This window comes from Hemibagrus wyckioides, linkage group LG09 (assembly GCF_019097595.1).
Source record: "Hemibagrus wyckioides isolate EC202008001 linkage group LG09, SWU_Hwy_1.0, whole genome shotgun sequence".
Lineage (NCBI taxonomy): Eukaryota > Metazoa > Chordata > Actinopteri > Siluriformes > Bagridae > Hemibagrus > Hemibagrus wyckioides.
This window is the reverse complement of record NC_080718.1, coordinates 2,233,214-2,249,044: the sequence shown is the minus strand read 5'-3', so window position 1 is coordinate 2,249,044 and position 15,831 is coordinate 2,233,214. Positions and strand designations below refer to the sequence as shown.

Here is a 15,831-nt window from a genome sequence, read left to right as displayed (position 1 = left end):
TGGTTTGAGACTTATTTTCACACGGTTATCATATACTCTTACACTCCATACACTTTCAACCTTCTAGGCAGTGTGTGGAGCTGACCAATATTTTTTTGATAATTTTATTTCCTATAAAGCACTATATTGAGTTCTGAGCCATGTTTTCTATCAAGAAGTATAAAATTAAATGTAGAATGAAATGAGCTGACATTCCAACCTAAAATGATGAAGCATTAGTGTACTACAAAATCAGTAAAAGAAAATAGTGTCATAAAAATCAGGGCTCGTTTTCCCGCAATAAATTTCAATCCATTCATGTTTTAAAGTGGGGATTACAGTACATGTTTATTAAAGGCATATATTTTTCTAATGTTCAAATGACAAACATATATTACAAATCATGCCATGTGTGTTCGATTTCTTTTTTCACAACTCTACAGATGTCATTTCATTTATAACTTGAAAATAACAACAATAAAAAAAATAACAACAATAAACAAACATCTTACTACACTACATAACATACATATAGGCGATTTCCATTGGATACGGTCTGGTTTCTTTACAATGATGAACAGTTATTTCATCATATTTTACAGTGATCTTCCTGATTTGTGACCTAATTAACATCATTTTTCTAAACGAACAATATAAGTTACCTTCTAGACACAAGTTATTTATTTTGAGTTAACCACCAGCAGTTTCTGCATGTATGAGTTCAGCCATTTCTGTCTCTCCATGGCTGTCAGAAGCTTACTCTTCTCTCTGAATGCTGCATCATCTGCCACAACAATGTTTCTCTTTTCCTGGTTTCCCACCCTCTGCTGCCAGTCTCCTGGCCATCCCTTTATCAGTTTCTCCTCCATCTGTGATTGGCTAAGAGGGATCCACTCATTTACAGGCAGCTGCTCTGTTCTGGGCTCTGCTCCACCGAAGTCTGGGTTGGACAACATTTGGATGCTCCAGTCACGGAGTGAGATGGAAGGATAGAGAACCTTCCATTGCTCCTGTATTGAATCCTGGCCATCTGAAGGGGATATTCTGTGGGGGGAAAAAAATAGTTTATGCTTTAATATTTCTTAATAGTTTGCGTTTATTGAGAAATATTCGAAATGTGTAAGAATTTACCTCTGGAAGGGTTGGGGGAAAGCAGAAGTGTTCAAGCTCAGGACGATGAGTAAAAGTGCAGGGCGAGGAGTTAGAGTTAGAGACACCATCTGCAGGACGTGTAAGAGTAAAAATTTGTAGTTATAAACTTCCTCAGGCATGGTATGAAAATGTAAGCAACATCCACCCATCCAATTTCTGTACTGTTTATCCTACACAGTGTCACAGGGAACCTGGAACCTATTTCAGGGGACCCGAGACAAAAGGTGGGGGATAACCCTTCACAGGGGACAAACCCACCACTGGGTATAACTTTACACAAATTCATTCACACACTACGGACAATACAGAGGTGCCAAATCAGCCTACGACGCATGTTTTTGGACTGGGGTAGGAAACCGGTGTACCCGGAGGAAACCACAGTCCAAATATATGCTTTGTAGGCCGATTGGCATTCCTTAATTTTCTGTAGTGGACAGAAATGGTATATTATAAACACAAACAATTAAGTTAAATTACCCTTGATTTTAAATATAGCTAAGTACTTATTGCAGTGTGACTGAGAACCAATTTGGAGCTGAACCACATAAAAAAAAAACATTTATATCAAATATATAAACGGACATCTTTCTCACCTTCTGTTGCTGGTTGTCTTCAGATCTTGAAGTGAAACACAATGTGCTGTTTGATGAAGGTCCAAATAGGTATACAGTTCTCAAAAGTAATACATTTGTAGGTACACGTTTTCCCCAAACTGCTTTTGCGTTGTCTTTTTTCTTTTAAATGTTGTTTCAGTGATAGCCACTAAAAATCTTATTTTAATTGAATTAACAAAGCTAAAGTTTTCAGATTTATCATAACCTGAGGTGTGACTGCAAGAAAAGCTGTAGCATGCTTTTGCCACAAACGCTGGAATAAATGTGCTGGATCTTCCATGTACAAGCTTATATACACAGTCTTACTGAGTCAGAAGGGTATAGAGATGAAAAAACGATGAAAAGACGTGTGTCACACGCCCCTAAACGTCCTGTTCGGCCACAGATTTAAAATAGAGAGGAATAACAGAGGAAATAGTGGGACCTGTTTTGACGTCATTGCACTTAATGATGTCTCAGGGAAAGTATGATGGAAAAAAACGAATGGAAAGAGGCAAGTGTGATCGTCAGGTGATTGTCCATCTAGATGAAACGTCCATTTACATGGATCTTCTTGCTGGTGATATATGAAGCCCTTTACTCTTTGACCTCTGTCTACTTAACCCTACAAATATCCAGTCAGAGGGCATAACGTAAGGTTATTTGTGATGGAATCGGAAATGTGTAACAAGCGTCCAGAATCCAATTTTGATTAATGTCTTCAGGCAGCCTACGCACAACATGTTGGGAATTTAGGCCATGTTAGTCTCATTAAATCTCACAGGCCCTTTACGGCACCTGTCAGACGCACCAAATCAACCAAAACAAGTTAAACTTACAGAAATGTGATGATAATAATGTCTCAATAGTACATTGCCTATTAACTGGTGATTCTTCATATATAAAAAGCTCAGGGAAAGAAATGAAACAAAAATGGAATGGCCTAATATTCTAACTTCAATCTGCATAAATCCTTCTTCTTTTTTGATTATCAAACTTTTCACTTTAGTAGGACATAATGCTGCTGTTACTAATGAAATGTGTTAAAATAGTGCTGATTAAATGGAGCAGAAGACTAACCGGAAGACACTGTTCATTGTTCTCTTGTTAAAAGCAGCACATTCTTTCTTAAGGACAGCTCTCTTTCAGGTATGGTCCAGAGAGTTCTCGTTAGTGTGGGTCAACTTTATTTTGCCCTCATTTAAAATAATGGGTACATAAGCATCAGACAACCAGAACCTAACACTCATTATAGTACAAGGCAGCGGTGACATGCTCCAGCCTCAAGATGAAGCGTGAACAGAATAAAGGAAGAAAAGGGGGTCGTTACACAGATGAGGCCATGACACATATGGCCACAAGGTGCAAAGGGGATTTGTTCTTGAGAGCAGACCTTGGTTGTGATCCATAAGGATGTTTAATGGCATAACATTGATACTCATATACAGCCATGAGTCATATGTATTTTTATGCACGCAAGCACCATTACTTCACTTTTAGTCCACACGTCTGCTTTTCTCATTTCCTTATCTCACATTGCTATCATTTTTCCATTATGACATCATATTGTCATGTTTACTATGTTTAACTTAAAGAAATGATGGAATCTACTGGAAATGCAGCATTGTCTGTTATTGGTGAATGTTGCTACACAACATTTGTTGACTTTTTTCGATTACATTTTACGTTTGCATCCTCCTTATCAGATGCTAGGCTAGCGCTTGGCTTCGGTATGCTAATTTTGGCTTCTTTAACAGGCCAAGAACAATTTCACTTTTTGGACCAGCATTCATCTTTAAAATTGGTTCAAAAAGGTCTAAGGGTCCAATTAAATAAAATTCCCTGCTCAAAAAGGTCCAGATGAGCAAATGGCTGAGTGGTGACAACAATTACATTTTAATGCTCAGTATGAAAGCATATTGATATATGTTGATTATGAAAATACATCTCGGAGGAAAAACTCATTAGTTCCCTAAAAAAGATCAGTAAAGGTAAATTAAATGAAAAATACCATTTCACCTTGTTGACCTAGTCTCTGGCCAAGTAGCTGCCTTCAGCAAAATACTAATAAAATAATAACTAAATAATAAATGTATGACACTGGATAAAATGCTATAGAGGATCTGTAAAAACCAGGTTTTTTCCATACGTTTATCAGCTCAGCTACAGAATGTTTTCAGTATTTTCCCCCCTGCTTCTGAGCAAGGCCCTTAACCCACAATTACTCATGAGTATAAAAAAAAGAGATAAAGATGTAAGTTGCTCTGGATAAGGGCGTTTGCCAAATGGCAGAAATATTCATACACTACATTGCCAAAAGTTTTGGGACACCTCTCCAAATCATTGAATTCAGGTGTTGGGTTGGGCCCGGCCCCTCAGTTCCAGTGAAAGGAACTCTTAATGCTTCAGCTTCATACCAAGACATTGGACAATCTCTTGCTCCGAACTTTTTGGGAACAGTTTGGGGATGACCCCTTCCTGTTCCAGCATGATTGAACACCAGTGTACAAAGCAAGGTCCATAAAGACATGGATGAGTGAGTTTGGTGTGGAGGAACTTGCACAGTGTGGCCTGCACAGAGTCCTGACCTCAACCTGATAGAACACCTTTGAGATGAATTAGAGCGGAGACTGCAAGTCAGACCTTCTCGTCCAACATCAGCGCCTGACCTCACAATTGCGTTTCTAGAGAAATGGTCAAAAATTCCCATAAACACACTCCTAATACTTGTGGAAAGCCTTCCCAGAAGAGTTGAATCTGTGATAGCAGCAAAGGGCGGGACGACTCCATATTACATTCATGTGCATGTAAAGGCAGACGTCCCAGTTTTGGCCTGGCTCACAGTCTCCGCTCTAATTCATCCCAAAGGTGTTCTGTGTGGTTGAGGTCAGGATTCTGTGCAGGCCAGTCAAGTTCCTCCACACCAAACTCACTCATCCATGTCTTTATGGACCTTGCTTTGTGCACTGGTGTGCAGTCATGTTGGAACAGGAAGGGATCATCCCCAAACTGTTCCCACAAAGTTGGAAGCATGAAATTGTCCAAAATGTCTAGGTATGAAGCTGAAGCATTAAGAGTTCCTTTCACTGGAACTAAGGGGCCGAAAACAATTCAATGATTTGGCGGGGTGTCCCTAAACTTTTGGCAATATAGTGTATAAGGAACTCATGATTTAATTGGTGTTGATGGTTTAATTCTTTTGTTGTACCAAAAATTAATATCATCTATGTGGCGTATTGATGGCACGTACATTCAGGATGCCAAAAAAACCCCCAAAAACCCACACTATTTTCCGCGTGGTGATGTTTATTAAAAATAGGCTGTACCTGAATATTCCCGTATCAGTCACTTTTCATTTATGTTTAGCAGCTAAACACAAATGGTCAACAACATGTCATGAAAGGATACTTTATTTGTGTAAAGATAAAATAAAATAAAAAAAAAAACGGCTTACTCTGGCTGGGTTTAAACTGTTATATATTTCAATCGTAATACAGTATATATTGGAAAATGCACCTAATCACCCCTGAGTCATATATAAAAAATGTATACGTGATTTGACTCATTCATACAAACATTATTCATGTGCTTACTGTTTATATAACTAGAAATATGATCCAGAACATCTGAATTCAGGAGCAGACATTATAGGAAATGAAACCAATACAATGGAGAGATAGCAAAAAATTTAAGACCCAAGTAAAGTTGACATGCAAATAACAGAATATGCGAAATAAAGATGAAAAAGACCTGTGGTTGGTCAGCTGTAATCCAAACATCAGTGATATTTTGGTGAAAAAGAAATCTGAAAAAGAATCGTACTGACTTAAAACTTTACCTTTCCGGAGTGAGGAAATGGTCTTTGTCAGTATTCAGATATAGTAATAGGTGACTCAAAAAAGTCATTGGAAAAGTTTAGTGGGCACTGGCGAGAATCAAACCAGTGTGTACATGCTTTTTAAGAATACTGCTAAGTTTATCAAACAGTTATTATTAAAGAACTGACTCCTTAAGAAGTCAAAATCAGGTGATGATTGTCTCGCTCCAGCGGTTCTGCCAAACAACTACAGATGTAGACTGTATATTAAAGATATACTGGTGTCTTTTGAACTCATGGGTTAATAAGAATTCACAAATTCTAACGTTCTTGCTACAGGTCAAAGTGCAATTATGGAGCAGACTTGGTGCCCAGATGGAAGTACATCTACAAAGCATTCTGTTAAGCTGTGGTGATAGTGATATCATTGCAGAGTGTTTTACTTTCTCTGATAGGAGCTCCCAGATTGTGTAGTCTTTTTTGTGTAATTCCTTCAGATCAAACTCTCGTCCTGGGCATGTGTTGGTTCAGGGGTATGCGGTATTTCCTTGTCAGGTTCCTGAACTGGCCAGCGTCCACGCTGGTACACAAAGTGATATTCTTTGCGCGGCTCACTGCGGTGCAGGGTGGATTTGACAGTGAGTGGTAACTCCTCGGGAGTCAGGGCTCGGTACTGGCCGTCTACTAGCACACTCAGACAGAAAGATTCAGGATCCTGCACTTCAAACTTCTCTGCACACTGGGCACTCAGGTCCCGAGCCGTGGTGTTGGGATCAACCCCCAGAGTCCTGGTGTTAGAACATGCCTCCAAGAAAGAGACAGTGATGAAATCCTGCAAAAAAAAAAAATATTATATTGATTTATGGTACGAATCTCTACATTTGTGCTGAATAGTTCAGTGCTTCCCTATTTGCCCAGCAGCAGCATAGCAGATTTATCCAACAAGACCCAACCAACCTACATTTCCAGAGCAATTAATTTTTTTTTAATACAACTTGGGCCTTGCTCAGGGGCCCAGCCATGGCAGCTGGGGTTTGAACTCACAACCTTCTGATCAGTAATCCAACACCCCAACCACTAAGCTACCAAATAGGATTTTCCCACCGTTCTCAGAAAACGTCCACAGGAAGATTTACAAATTAAATTATTCATAATTTATGAGATAGGAAATAATGCATTTATTTACAATGATCCAATATATAAGCTCGAATACTCATAGACATTTATAGGGTTTTGGTGGAAAGTGTCAGTGTACTCTACCTGTACGGATGAGTTTGAGGCACGGGCCTTATTAAGAGTACGGCGACGTTCCCAACGATGAATAGAGTCCTGGATTTCCAAACTCAGCTGCCTGGAAGCTGCCTGCTTATCGTAGTTTTTGATATGCTCCAGAGCACCATATGTGGTGGTTAGATAATATGAGCCTAGGAATATAAATGATACATCACTGAATGAATACTACAGCGTGGCAGTAGTAATCCCTACACTGTGACAAGCTAGAAATTCCTACTGAAAAAAAATGTATTCAAGGACACCTTCGGAGAGTTACTTGAAGAGTGATGAGGATGGTGAGACATGCGAAGAGAGCATCATTTATCAGATTTTTTTTAAAAATCTGGTTTCTTAAACGTAGCAAAGTAGCCCACAAAAATGCAATGTCTGAAATCCTGACAAATCCTGACAAATCCTGTGACAGTGCACAGTCAATTGCACAGTAGGAAATTTGTATGCATACATCATACTCCGGCTCACGTCTGACTCCACAATAGCAGATCGATGAATCAGGGAGAGAAAAAGTAAAAGAGAGAGAAAGTGTGAGAGAATCAATATAATCAATAAGTAAAATAGATTTAGGAGGGATGGAGTTTTTGGAGGTTTTTTTCTGTTGAAAACTTTCTCAGATTTGCTGAAAGCTAAAGAACAACCAATTTATCCTTATGTAGAATTTGTATTGATGGTTTTATGGTTTTGTATCTCAGCTAACTACTTTAAGGTAGCAGGAAATGTTCTTTTCTTTAGCACCGGATATGCGCAGAGCCTCAGGGAAATGCCTTATATTCACCCCATGTCATGCTGTGAGATTACAATGGAGCACGCATTTTCCTTTTTAAGCTGGATGAAGGTTGCCTTTGAAGAAAATGCCCTCTCTACTGGGAATTTCTAATCAGAAACTGATGGCAGACGCTTCAATCATAATAAATCCACACGGCTACTCATGGGATTAACACTAAACTACTTACTTTTAAATGTGACATACTGTATATGCAAATATTTGCTTGAGCTCAATTAATGAAGAGATTGCGGACCAAACGATCAGCTGTGGCGACCCCGACCAAGGAGCAGCCAAAAGAACAACAACATCAATCTACATACAGACATATTAACTTACACCGATCAGGCATAGCATTATGAGCAGTGACAGGTGACGTGAATAACACTGATCATCTCCTCATCATGGCACCTGTTAGTGGGTGGGATATATTAGGCAGCAAGTGAACATTTTGTCCTCAAAGTTAGGAAAAATGGTTTGATGAAGGGACAAATTGTGATGGTTAGACCACTGGATCAGAGCATTTCCAAAACTGCAGCTCTTGTGGGGTGTTCCCGGTCTGCAGTGGTCAGTATCTATCAGAAGTAGTCCAAGGAATGAACAGTGGTTAACCGGCGACAGGGTCGTTGATTGGAGAGAAGGCTGGCCCGTGTGATCCGATCCAACAGATGAGCTACTGTTGCTCAAATTGCTGAAGAAGTTAAAGCTGGTTCTGATAGAAAGCTGTCAGAATACACAGTGCATGACGGGTCAGGGCTGTTTTGGCAGCAAAAGGGGGACCAACACAATATTAGGCAGGTTGTCATAATGTTATGCCTGGTCAGTGTAAATTGATGATGTGTTTTGAGGAGGTAAATATGCAGTACGTCATTTATCACAATTAGGTAGAATCTTGCCAATAAAAAGCTCAGCATGCAGGCATCCAGCACTTTGCATCTCAAATATAAAGAAGCGGCCAGTGCTGACTTCTCACTTCCTAGTTAACTGGGTAGCCACCATTGGTTGGTAGCATGGTAAGTAAACAAAAGGTTTAACTAAGAAGCCACCAGTTGATGGTAACATTTTTAATTTTATTCAAAGTAAACAAGTAGAATTATTACCCCAAGCCATGTACTATAATACTATACAGTATACCATTTTGCTCCTGAGTGTTTAGGCATGGGAAACAACCTTGAATTCTCCTTGAATGTCTATTACTTGGCGCTGACAAGAATGAGATTCAGCCACATGGTGCAGCATGACCCATGTCATGAAAGGAAAGTAATAGACCACTATTACTAGAAAAATCTAGATCAGCTTTTTTTTTTTTTTTTAATCAGGTTTTGCGTTCTTTTCTGAAATATTCCAATAATTCAGGCTGTATTTAATACTATATGTGTGCTGTGGGATTTCCCGTAATAAAGACACTATAGCATCTGTGTGTGTTTATGTACTAACCTTCTCCAAGCTGTAGAGCAGGGTCCATCAGTTCCATCATATACTCCACATCCAGCAGCAGTGCAGTCATGTTACTACGAGCCAATACGTACATCAGTACAGGCAGGAAGTCGTCTGCGCCATGTGGCTTTCCTACAGAGCCCAACATATAATTGTACATATCTCGGACATATATAAGACATCTTAAATTGACATATATATAAAACATTTAACATACGTCCATAGTCAAACTGGAAGGAGCCACATCAAATTGTAAACAGAATCTAGTGTTTCTCAACACCAAAACTATAGCCTGTGTTTTTGCAAATGTTGTACTTCCTGATTAGACATGAGTAATGAGAACAGCTGTGGTTTTTGGACTAATCCTGGCGTAAGAAGGAAAAGGGTGGAGCAGAGAATCAGCAGTTCAGAAAATCCTTCTGTTCTTGCCTTACAACCCGACAAAAATAAAACTCTCTTGTAAGATAACAGCTGTAAACACCATAGGACTTATTCTCCTTCCAAACCCAAACTGGTTTCTGTCGTAAGCATTCAGGAAGGAAATTAAGAACATAGACTGCCTGCTGTGTGACGTACTGCACATACACGGACACGGAAAAAAAAATAGAAAATCTATTTCAGCATGCTAAAGGGAATGCCATTACTGGTGCTGACTTTCATCATTGTTGAAAGAAGAGTATCAAACACACAGACAGTCTGAGATCAAGGTATTATGATGTGGATAGGATATGATTTTCGAACAGAGTCTCCAACTACTTTATCAGATAATACTTATCCAATCAGCATAATCATTTGGCAGCAGCATAATGCATACAATCAGGCTTCGAGTTAATGCTCACTTCAAACAACAGCACAGGGAAATCGTGTGATCTCATTGACTTTGAATGTGGCAAGGTTGTTGATGCCAAATGGGCTGGTTTGAGTATTTAAAAAAAAACTCTACAGATTACACAGTGATGCCCAAAAAACATGCGTGAACAGCATTTCTGTGGCTGGGAATGCCTTGCTGACGAGATAGATAATGTCTACGCAGGTTCAAGCTGACAGGAAGGCTAATGGTAAATCACATGATCGCTTATTTTGTGATCTTACTGAGCAGAAAAGCATCACAGAATGCACATTATGTCATATTTCCATGAGGTACCACAGCAGAAGACTACACTGGGTTCCTCATTTGCCAGCCAAGAATAGAAATCTAAGGCTTGAGTTTCTGAAATACTCACTGAAACCAGATTTTATTTCTCCTTTCTGATGTGTAATGTGAATGGGATAGCACCTTACCACATTAGCCTAGTTTAATTCAAAAAGGGCTTAAGTCATGCCAAGTTATTCACAGTAAATTAATTTCTTTTGCTGTCTAACCTGGGCAGCCAACAGACATGGACTCATATATGATCTTGCAAGTCTTTAGGAGCAGGTCGATTTTCTTCTGTGGGGAGTATTCCTGATGCAAGCTTGACAATTTCCCTTGGATTTTCTCCAGGACAGGTGAGTCAGGAACACAGGTGGTCACACCCAAATCTGTGGTGGTGGTGCCCAATAATATCAGCTGATTTTCCTTGAGCATCTTCAGAGTGCCTGTACGTGAGTGGATGTCCCTCAGCCCATTATATATTGCCTCTCTTAAGGGCTTCAGAACACACTTATAAAGTGACGCCTCGATGATTATCTCTGTAGAGAAGGAGATTTATTATAAATAAGATATAGACAAGAGAACACAAACAGCTAAGCAGATTAGGAAACTTGCTGAAAATAATAAGAATCATATCCAAAACCCCTCAATCTACAAATACATATAATTATACTAAATTGATGGAAATTCTTTTCTGAAATCACTTTAAGATTCACCCTGTCATGGAAGTATATAGTTAAATTACCAAGTTTCTCCTCCGAATAAGCAGCTGGCTCTTGCAGGTTCTGCAGCTCTGTGCTTTGGATCAGATAACTCTTAAGCTGTGTCATCATTTGTCTGATCTCTTGGAGCATCTCTGTACTGGAGGAATGCCTCCTCATAGTGTCCAGCGTAAAGGCACGGTAGTCTTGTACCAGGTTACCAAAGTATGTGCTCCCATCTCTAGCAAGTTCCACAATCCGCTTCTGAAGCTTGCGGTCAGTACTCATGAAGCTTGTGAAGACGGTGGAGAAGTTCACCATGGAGAGCCGTTGCTTAGCACGGTCTAGCATAATAGTGGGTGTCCTTTTTACAAAGGCACCCATCGGGCTAGGATCTGCATCTTCCTCTGTGCTGCTCGTGGAGTAGGAGTCATGATCTGGCTGGGGAACACCTCCTTCGGGGGAAAATAATGACACATCCGGAACTTTGGGGTGGTCTGTATTGATTCCAAGGTTATGAAGCATTGCAGCGGGCTGTGGAGTAATGTGGCTGAGCTCTTGGGTAACACCTTCAGAGATATTGGTGGTATCTTGGGTAATCGTGATTGTGGATATACGTTTCCTCCTAGGAGGTGGCACTGGTGCACCAGGCTTCTTCATGTCAGATGCTGGAAGCATGTTCACAGAGGAATCTCCATTTGAAATTTTCAACTGATCACCCAGATCTTCCTCTTGTGTTGTTTTAGACTGTCCAGACTGTCCACTCACCCACTGGTCCATGCAACTGTCATCAAGGCATATGAGAGACACGGCAGCACCAGGATCCTCATTGGTCTCTGCTGCTACAGATGCACAGACAGGTTCCTTTGAAGGTTCCAGCTGGGCTTCTCCTGTGGGTTGGCTATCTGATATCCAGCGTCGGAGTGGGACTGGGGGACTCTTGTGTGAAATGGCAAAGCTACCCTGTTTAGTCGTTTCACTGAGAGAAACTGCCTCCTGTTTGTTCGACGTTTCTGCCTCGGCAGTGGGTAATAGAGTTCCCTCTGCCTTTTCATACCCACAATGACTTCCTTCCTCTTTTTGGACCACAGGCAAAGGAGAACTTAGCAACAGAAGTGAAGACTCCTCTGACGTGAACTTCTCTCTTGCTGGCTTGGCTGACACTTGCATCAGTGAATCTTCGGAAATGGTAATTGGACGTGGAGGTAGCGGTGGCGGCCTCTTGAATTTTGGCGGAGCCTGAACAGGCATGTTAATGCTTTGTGACCTCAGCATTGGTGTAGGAGAAGTGGGAGACAAACCGTTATAGTATTCCTCAGTAGAGATGGGGTTGATATACCAAAGATGGTCATTTCCAGAGGAGACACTGCAGTCTGCAGATTTACTCGAATCTTCCCGAATGTGACTATTCAGCTCTGACCCCCAGAATTCTATCAGCAAAGTTCAGTACATGTTAGAATAGCAGAGTAACTCAGACGTGCATAATTAAAGTCGAAACTAGTGTTTGAAAATCGACTTTGCATTACCTACTCCTAGTGTGGAGATCACTTCCATGTCTTCGTATTTAAACGCCTTGATGATGGCCTGAGGTAATTTCAAGGTAAAGGGTAGAATGTCCCTGGAAATTGATAAAAAAATAAATAAAATACTGTCTTGAAAATGTGCTCAGTTTGAGAGCCATAATTTGGGTGTGGTGGACTAGCATAGCTTACCTGCTAACACAGTAGAATGCAATGAGTTTAAATATGTTGTCAAAAACCAGGACAGAGCCTTTAAGATACAACACTGTAAGAGAAGACACAAAACATGAAGCTGTTAATGGTCATGAATGCATAGAATCCATCTTGAGTATACCAAAACTACACTTTTTCAACAATTTTAACCAACAGTATGTTATCAATCTAATCTATCAATCAAAATATACATAAAAGCTTTAGTCTGAAATTGAAGATGGTTTGATGAATGAACCAACCGGCTTTATACATTGATGTAATACTAACTTTCACAAAGGCTTTGTGACCAAATTTAGCTAAACCAAGATAGGGCAGAGCTTCTGTCATGACAAGACAACAAGCTAAATAAAAAGATCTGCCTTTGCCAAAAACACCCACAGCAGCACAAACACACAAGTCAGGAAGTTGGACACTGTTAACATCAGTTCAGTGTTCAGGACAGGAAACCTGTGGTCATCTCCCCTCCTCCACTGTCTACCTTGTGTGCTTGTGTTAACAAACGATCAATCAAAATCAAGCTGCATTTTGTACTCTATATTTCTAATTTCAGATCTGTGCCATTGACCATATATGGTATGCTGCAAAAGCTGGCCAAAATTCCAGTTTACAGTTGTATCCCGTTGTGTGTCCATGGTAGAACCTGGAGGTTCCATGCACTGTAACTGCATTTGGTTACATTAGTAAACCCAGCAATGTGTGTGTGGTTAGAAATTGCACCCAGTAATGTTGCAACCACATCATCTTATCTGCTATTACAAGGTTTTTCACGATCTCTTAACTGATGTTTTCTTGATTCCTCAGTCCATTGACCTTTAGCTAGACAAACACTTAAGAATTGTCCATCCATCCATTTTTCGTGCCACTTATTCATGGTTGCAAAGAATCTGGAACCAGTCCGGGTTGTCAACCCATCACAGAACACACACACACACACACACACACACAAACAAACAAACAATGGACCATTTAGACTGGGGGAGGGAGAAAACCAGAGTGCCTAGAAGAAACCCCGAAAGATGGGGAGAAAATGCTAACTGTGCACACACATCACACCCTCAACCTTAGAGGTGCAAAAAAAACATGCTAACCGCTACGCCTCCACCATGCTCCCCATCTGCCCCTCCACATATCAGTTATTTAAACACCTTCATAGAAATCATAGTTAAACTCACTGGTCCTTTCTTCTTTCACAGGCACATCCTGGACCTGGGGAGCTCCCTGCTGGTCTGGAAGACGAACTGATACTACCATCAACGACTGGCCAAGGTCCCTCCGCACTAAAAAGATCTGTGAAGCCAAAATTTAGGCCAGATTTATTTACTGTGTATTTAAAATTTAAGATCGGAGGATATGTATGGATACACTCTCACCCCAGGCTGCTCTTTGGTGAGTATACGAATAGCTCTTTCCTTGTTCATTCCCAGTTGTAGCCAAACTGGACATGTCTTGATCAGCTTCTCCAAGATGCTAATGCTGGGATGGGCTGATTTCTGGGTTTGGACAGGTGGAGATGGTACCACAGGAGTTTTTGAAGTGAATGGTGGAGGGGGCCTCTGAAGAGGTGGTGATAATGGTTTGGAGCTTGGTCGTGGAGGGGCTTTAGAGGAAGATTTGGGGATTGCTGATGGCTGCTGTGCTGGGAGAGGTGGACATGTGGGCTTAGGAGCCTTTGCTTTGTGATGAGGAGGGACAGAGGGTTTAGAGGTGGGAGGTGGTATAGAACCTGAGGGTTTTCGAATTGAGCAAGGAGGTGAGAGAGGCAAAGGAGGGGAGGTGGACTTTTGGGGATTTACTGGCGTTGGGGTAACTGAAATGTCCACCAATTGAACCGATGCTACAGACGGTGGTGAGGAAGAACCGTCGGAAAGCAAAGAAGACGGGGTTGTAGGATTGGGGATGACAGTAGGCGATGTGGCAGCAGCCGGGGACAGCATGGTGCATATTTAAGAGTAAGGAGAAAAGGCTGAATATGAAACAAGGGATCTCTGGTTTAGTGATTTAGACAGATTTGTGGAACATCCTGAGAGAAAAGAAAGACAAAAAAAAAAAATCATCAAATAAAACAAAGCACAGCTCTGCGACGAGTTTATCCTTCAACTAACTTGTTATGGAATTCGTGATGTGGAGCAGAGAAGCAGAAATGAAAGCACTGTTGAAGCAATATTACTTCTGTATAAAAGATATCAATAGTATTTGCATATATCGGTGGAAAATGAAGTGCATTTAACAACAGTGTGGCATTACATAAGTGCGATGATAACTGTGAACAGAAATCGGTAGGCTCTGATTATGTTTGGTGAAGTTGTTGATGTTACTCACAGTCTGCTGTCTAAATGTTCTTCCCTTCTCTTGGCAAGGTTCTTCCTTCCTTCCCTACTACATAAATATGCTTCCCAGGGGTATGATATTGATAACGACACTGATCCCATATCTTTCTTTCTTTCTTTCTTTCTCTCTCTCTCTCTCTCTCTCTCTCTCTCTCTCTCTATATATATATATATATATATATATGAATCAATACAGATAAATTATCACAAAAGACAACAAAAAGTGAGCACTTATAGGAATTGTTTATATGTTTAGCAACTCACCCACTAGACACTTTGGAGTCCTTGGTTGCAACAGCTGCTTTCTTCATCATTGTGTCGTTTACACAACCTATTTCTTTTTTTCTCCCCGTGTGAGCCCTTGCTTCTTTGTGTTTCCCTTTACCTCTCATTCAAGCGGCCTGAACTCGTCCATCTTCACCTTCTGCTTTTCTCTTCTCTCCCGTTTTCTTTGAAGCTATGTTTCTGTTCCCCTAGCAGAAAGAAAATGTCATAGAAAAGTGCTCTCTTTCTTTATCGTCCTTATCTTGGTCTTGACTTCCTGTCTGTGAACACAGCAGTGTTCTCAGGAAGGGGTTGTCCAGAGTGGTCAGCCAACCCCTTAACATAGACCTATGCACACTCAAAAATGCACACACACAAACATTTAAACTTTGCCCATAAACATGATCTCCAGATGGGCTGAAGGTCAGTTCAGCAGACCTGAATGATGTTTGTATGTGAATGGACAAACAGTGAACTTCTTCCCAGTCTATTTAAAGTTAAGCTGCTCCAGATGCGCCAGAGACTCACAAAGAATGCGGCACATGTGGGAAGTCTCACTGCGAGGTCTGAAGCCCAGCCCATCCCTTTCAGCTCATGACTGAGCATGTTCAAATGTAAGGGGTTTTGACCAGAAGGGAGTGACACA

The 15,831-nt window shown here is 40.7% G+C and overlaps 2 protein-coding genes across 3 annotated transcripts; both read right to left on the bottom strand.

Moving 5' to 3' along the window:
* Nucleotides 1–399: 399 nt before the first annotated feature.
* On the bottom strand, nucleotides 400–1,381 carry pth2 (parathyroid hormone 2). The gene is made up of 2 exons (XM_058399963.1): nucleotides 1,111–1,381; nucleotides 400–1,023 (listed from the first exon to the last, which is right to left on the bottom strand). The coding sequence occupies exons 1-2, from the start codon at nucleotides 1,278–1,280 to the stop codon at nucleotides 660–662; spliced, it is 534 nt and encodes a 177-aa protein (XP_058255946.1). The 5' UTR covers nucleotides 1,281–1,381; the 3' UTR covers nucleotides 400–659.
* Nucleotides 1,382–5,116: 3,735 nt separating this feature from the next.
* On the bottom strand, nucleotides 5,117–15,724 carry rin3 (Ras and Rab interactor 3). 2 transcript variants are annotated; one of them, XM_058399426.1, is made up of 10 exons: nucleotides 15,186–15,722; nucleotides 13,965–14,614; nucleotides 13,767–13,881; nucleotides 12,574–12,646; nucleotides 12,388–12,479; nucleotides 10,906–12,291; nucleotides 10,391–10,699; nucleotides 9,029–9,160; nucleotides 6,802–6,965; nucleotides 5,117–6,373 (listed from the first exon to the last, which is right to left on the bottom strand). In XM_058399426.1, exons 2-10 carry the CDS (start codon nucleotides 14,526–14,528, stop codon nucleotides 6,035–6,037), a joined length of 3,174 nt encoding a protein of 1,057 aa, XP_058255409.1. In that variant the 5' UTR covers nucleotides 14,529–14,614; nucleotides 15,186–15,722; the 3' UTR covers nucleotides 5,117–6,034. The 2 variants fall into 2 exon arrangements, with proteins under 2 accessions (XP_058255409.1, XP_058255410.1); XM_058399427.1 differs by lacking the exons at nucleotides 5,117–6,373; nucleotides 6,802–6,965 and adding an exon at nucleotides 6,990–8,314 and having other exon boundaries at nucleotides 15,186–15,724.
* Nucleotides 15,725–15,831: the final 107 nt, after the last annotated feature.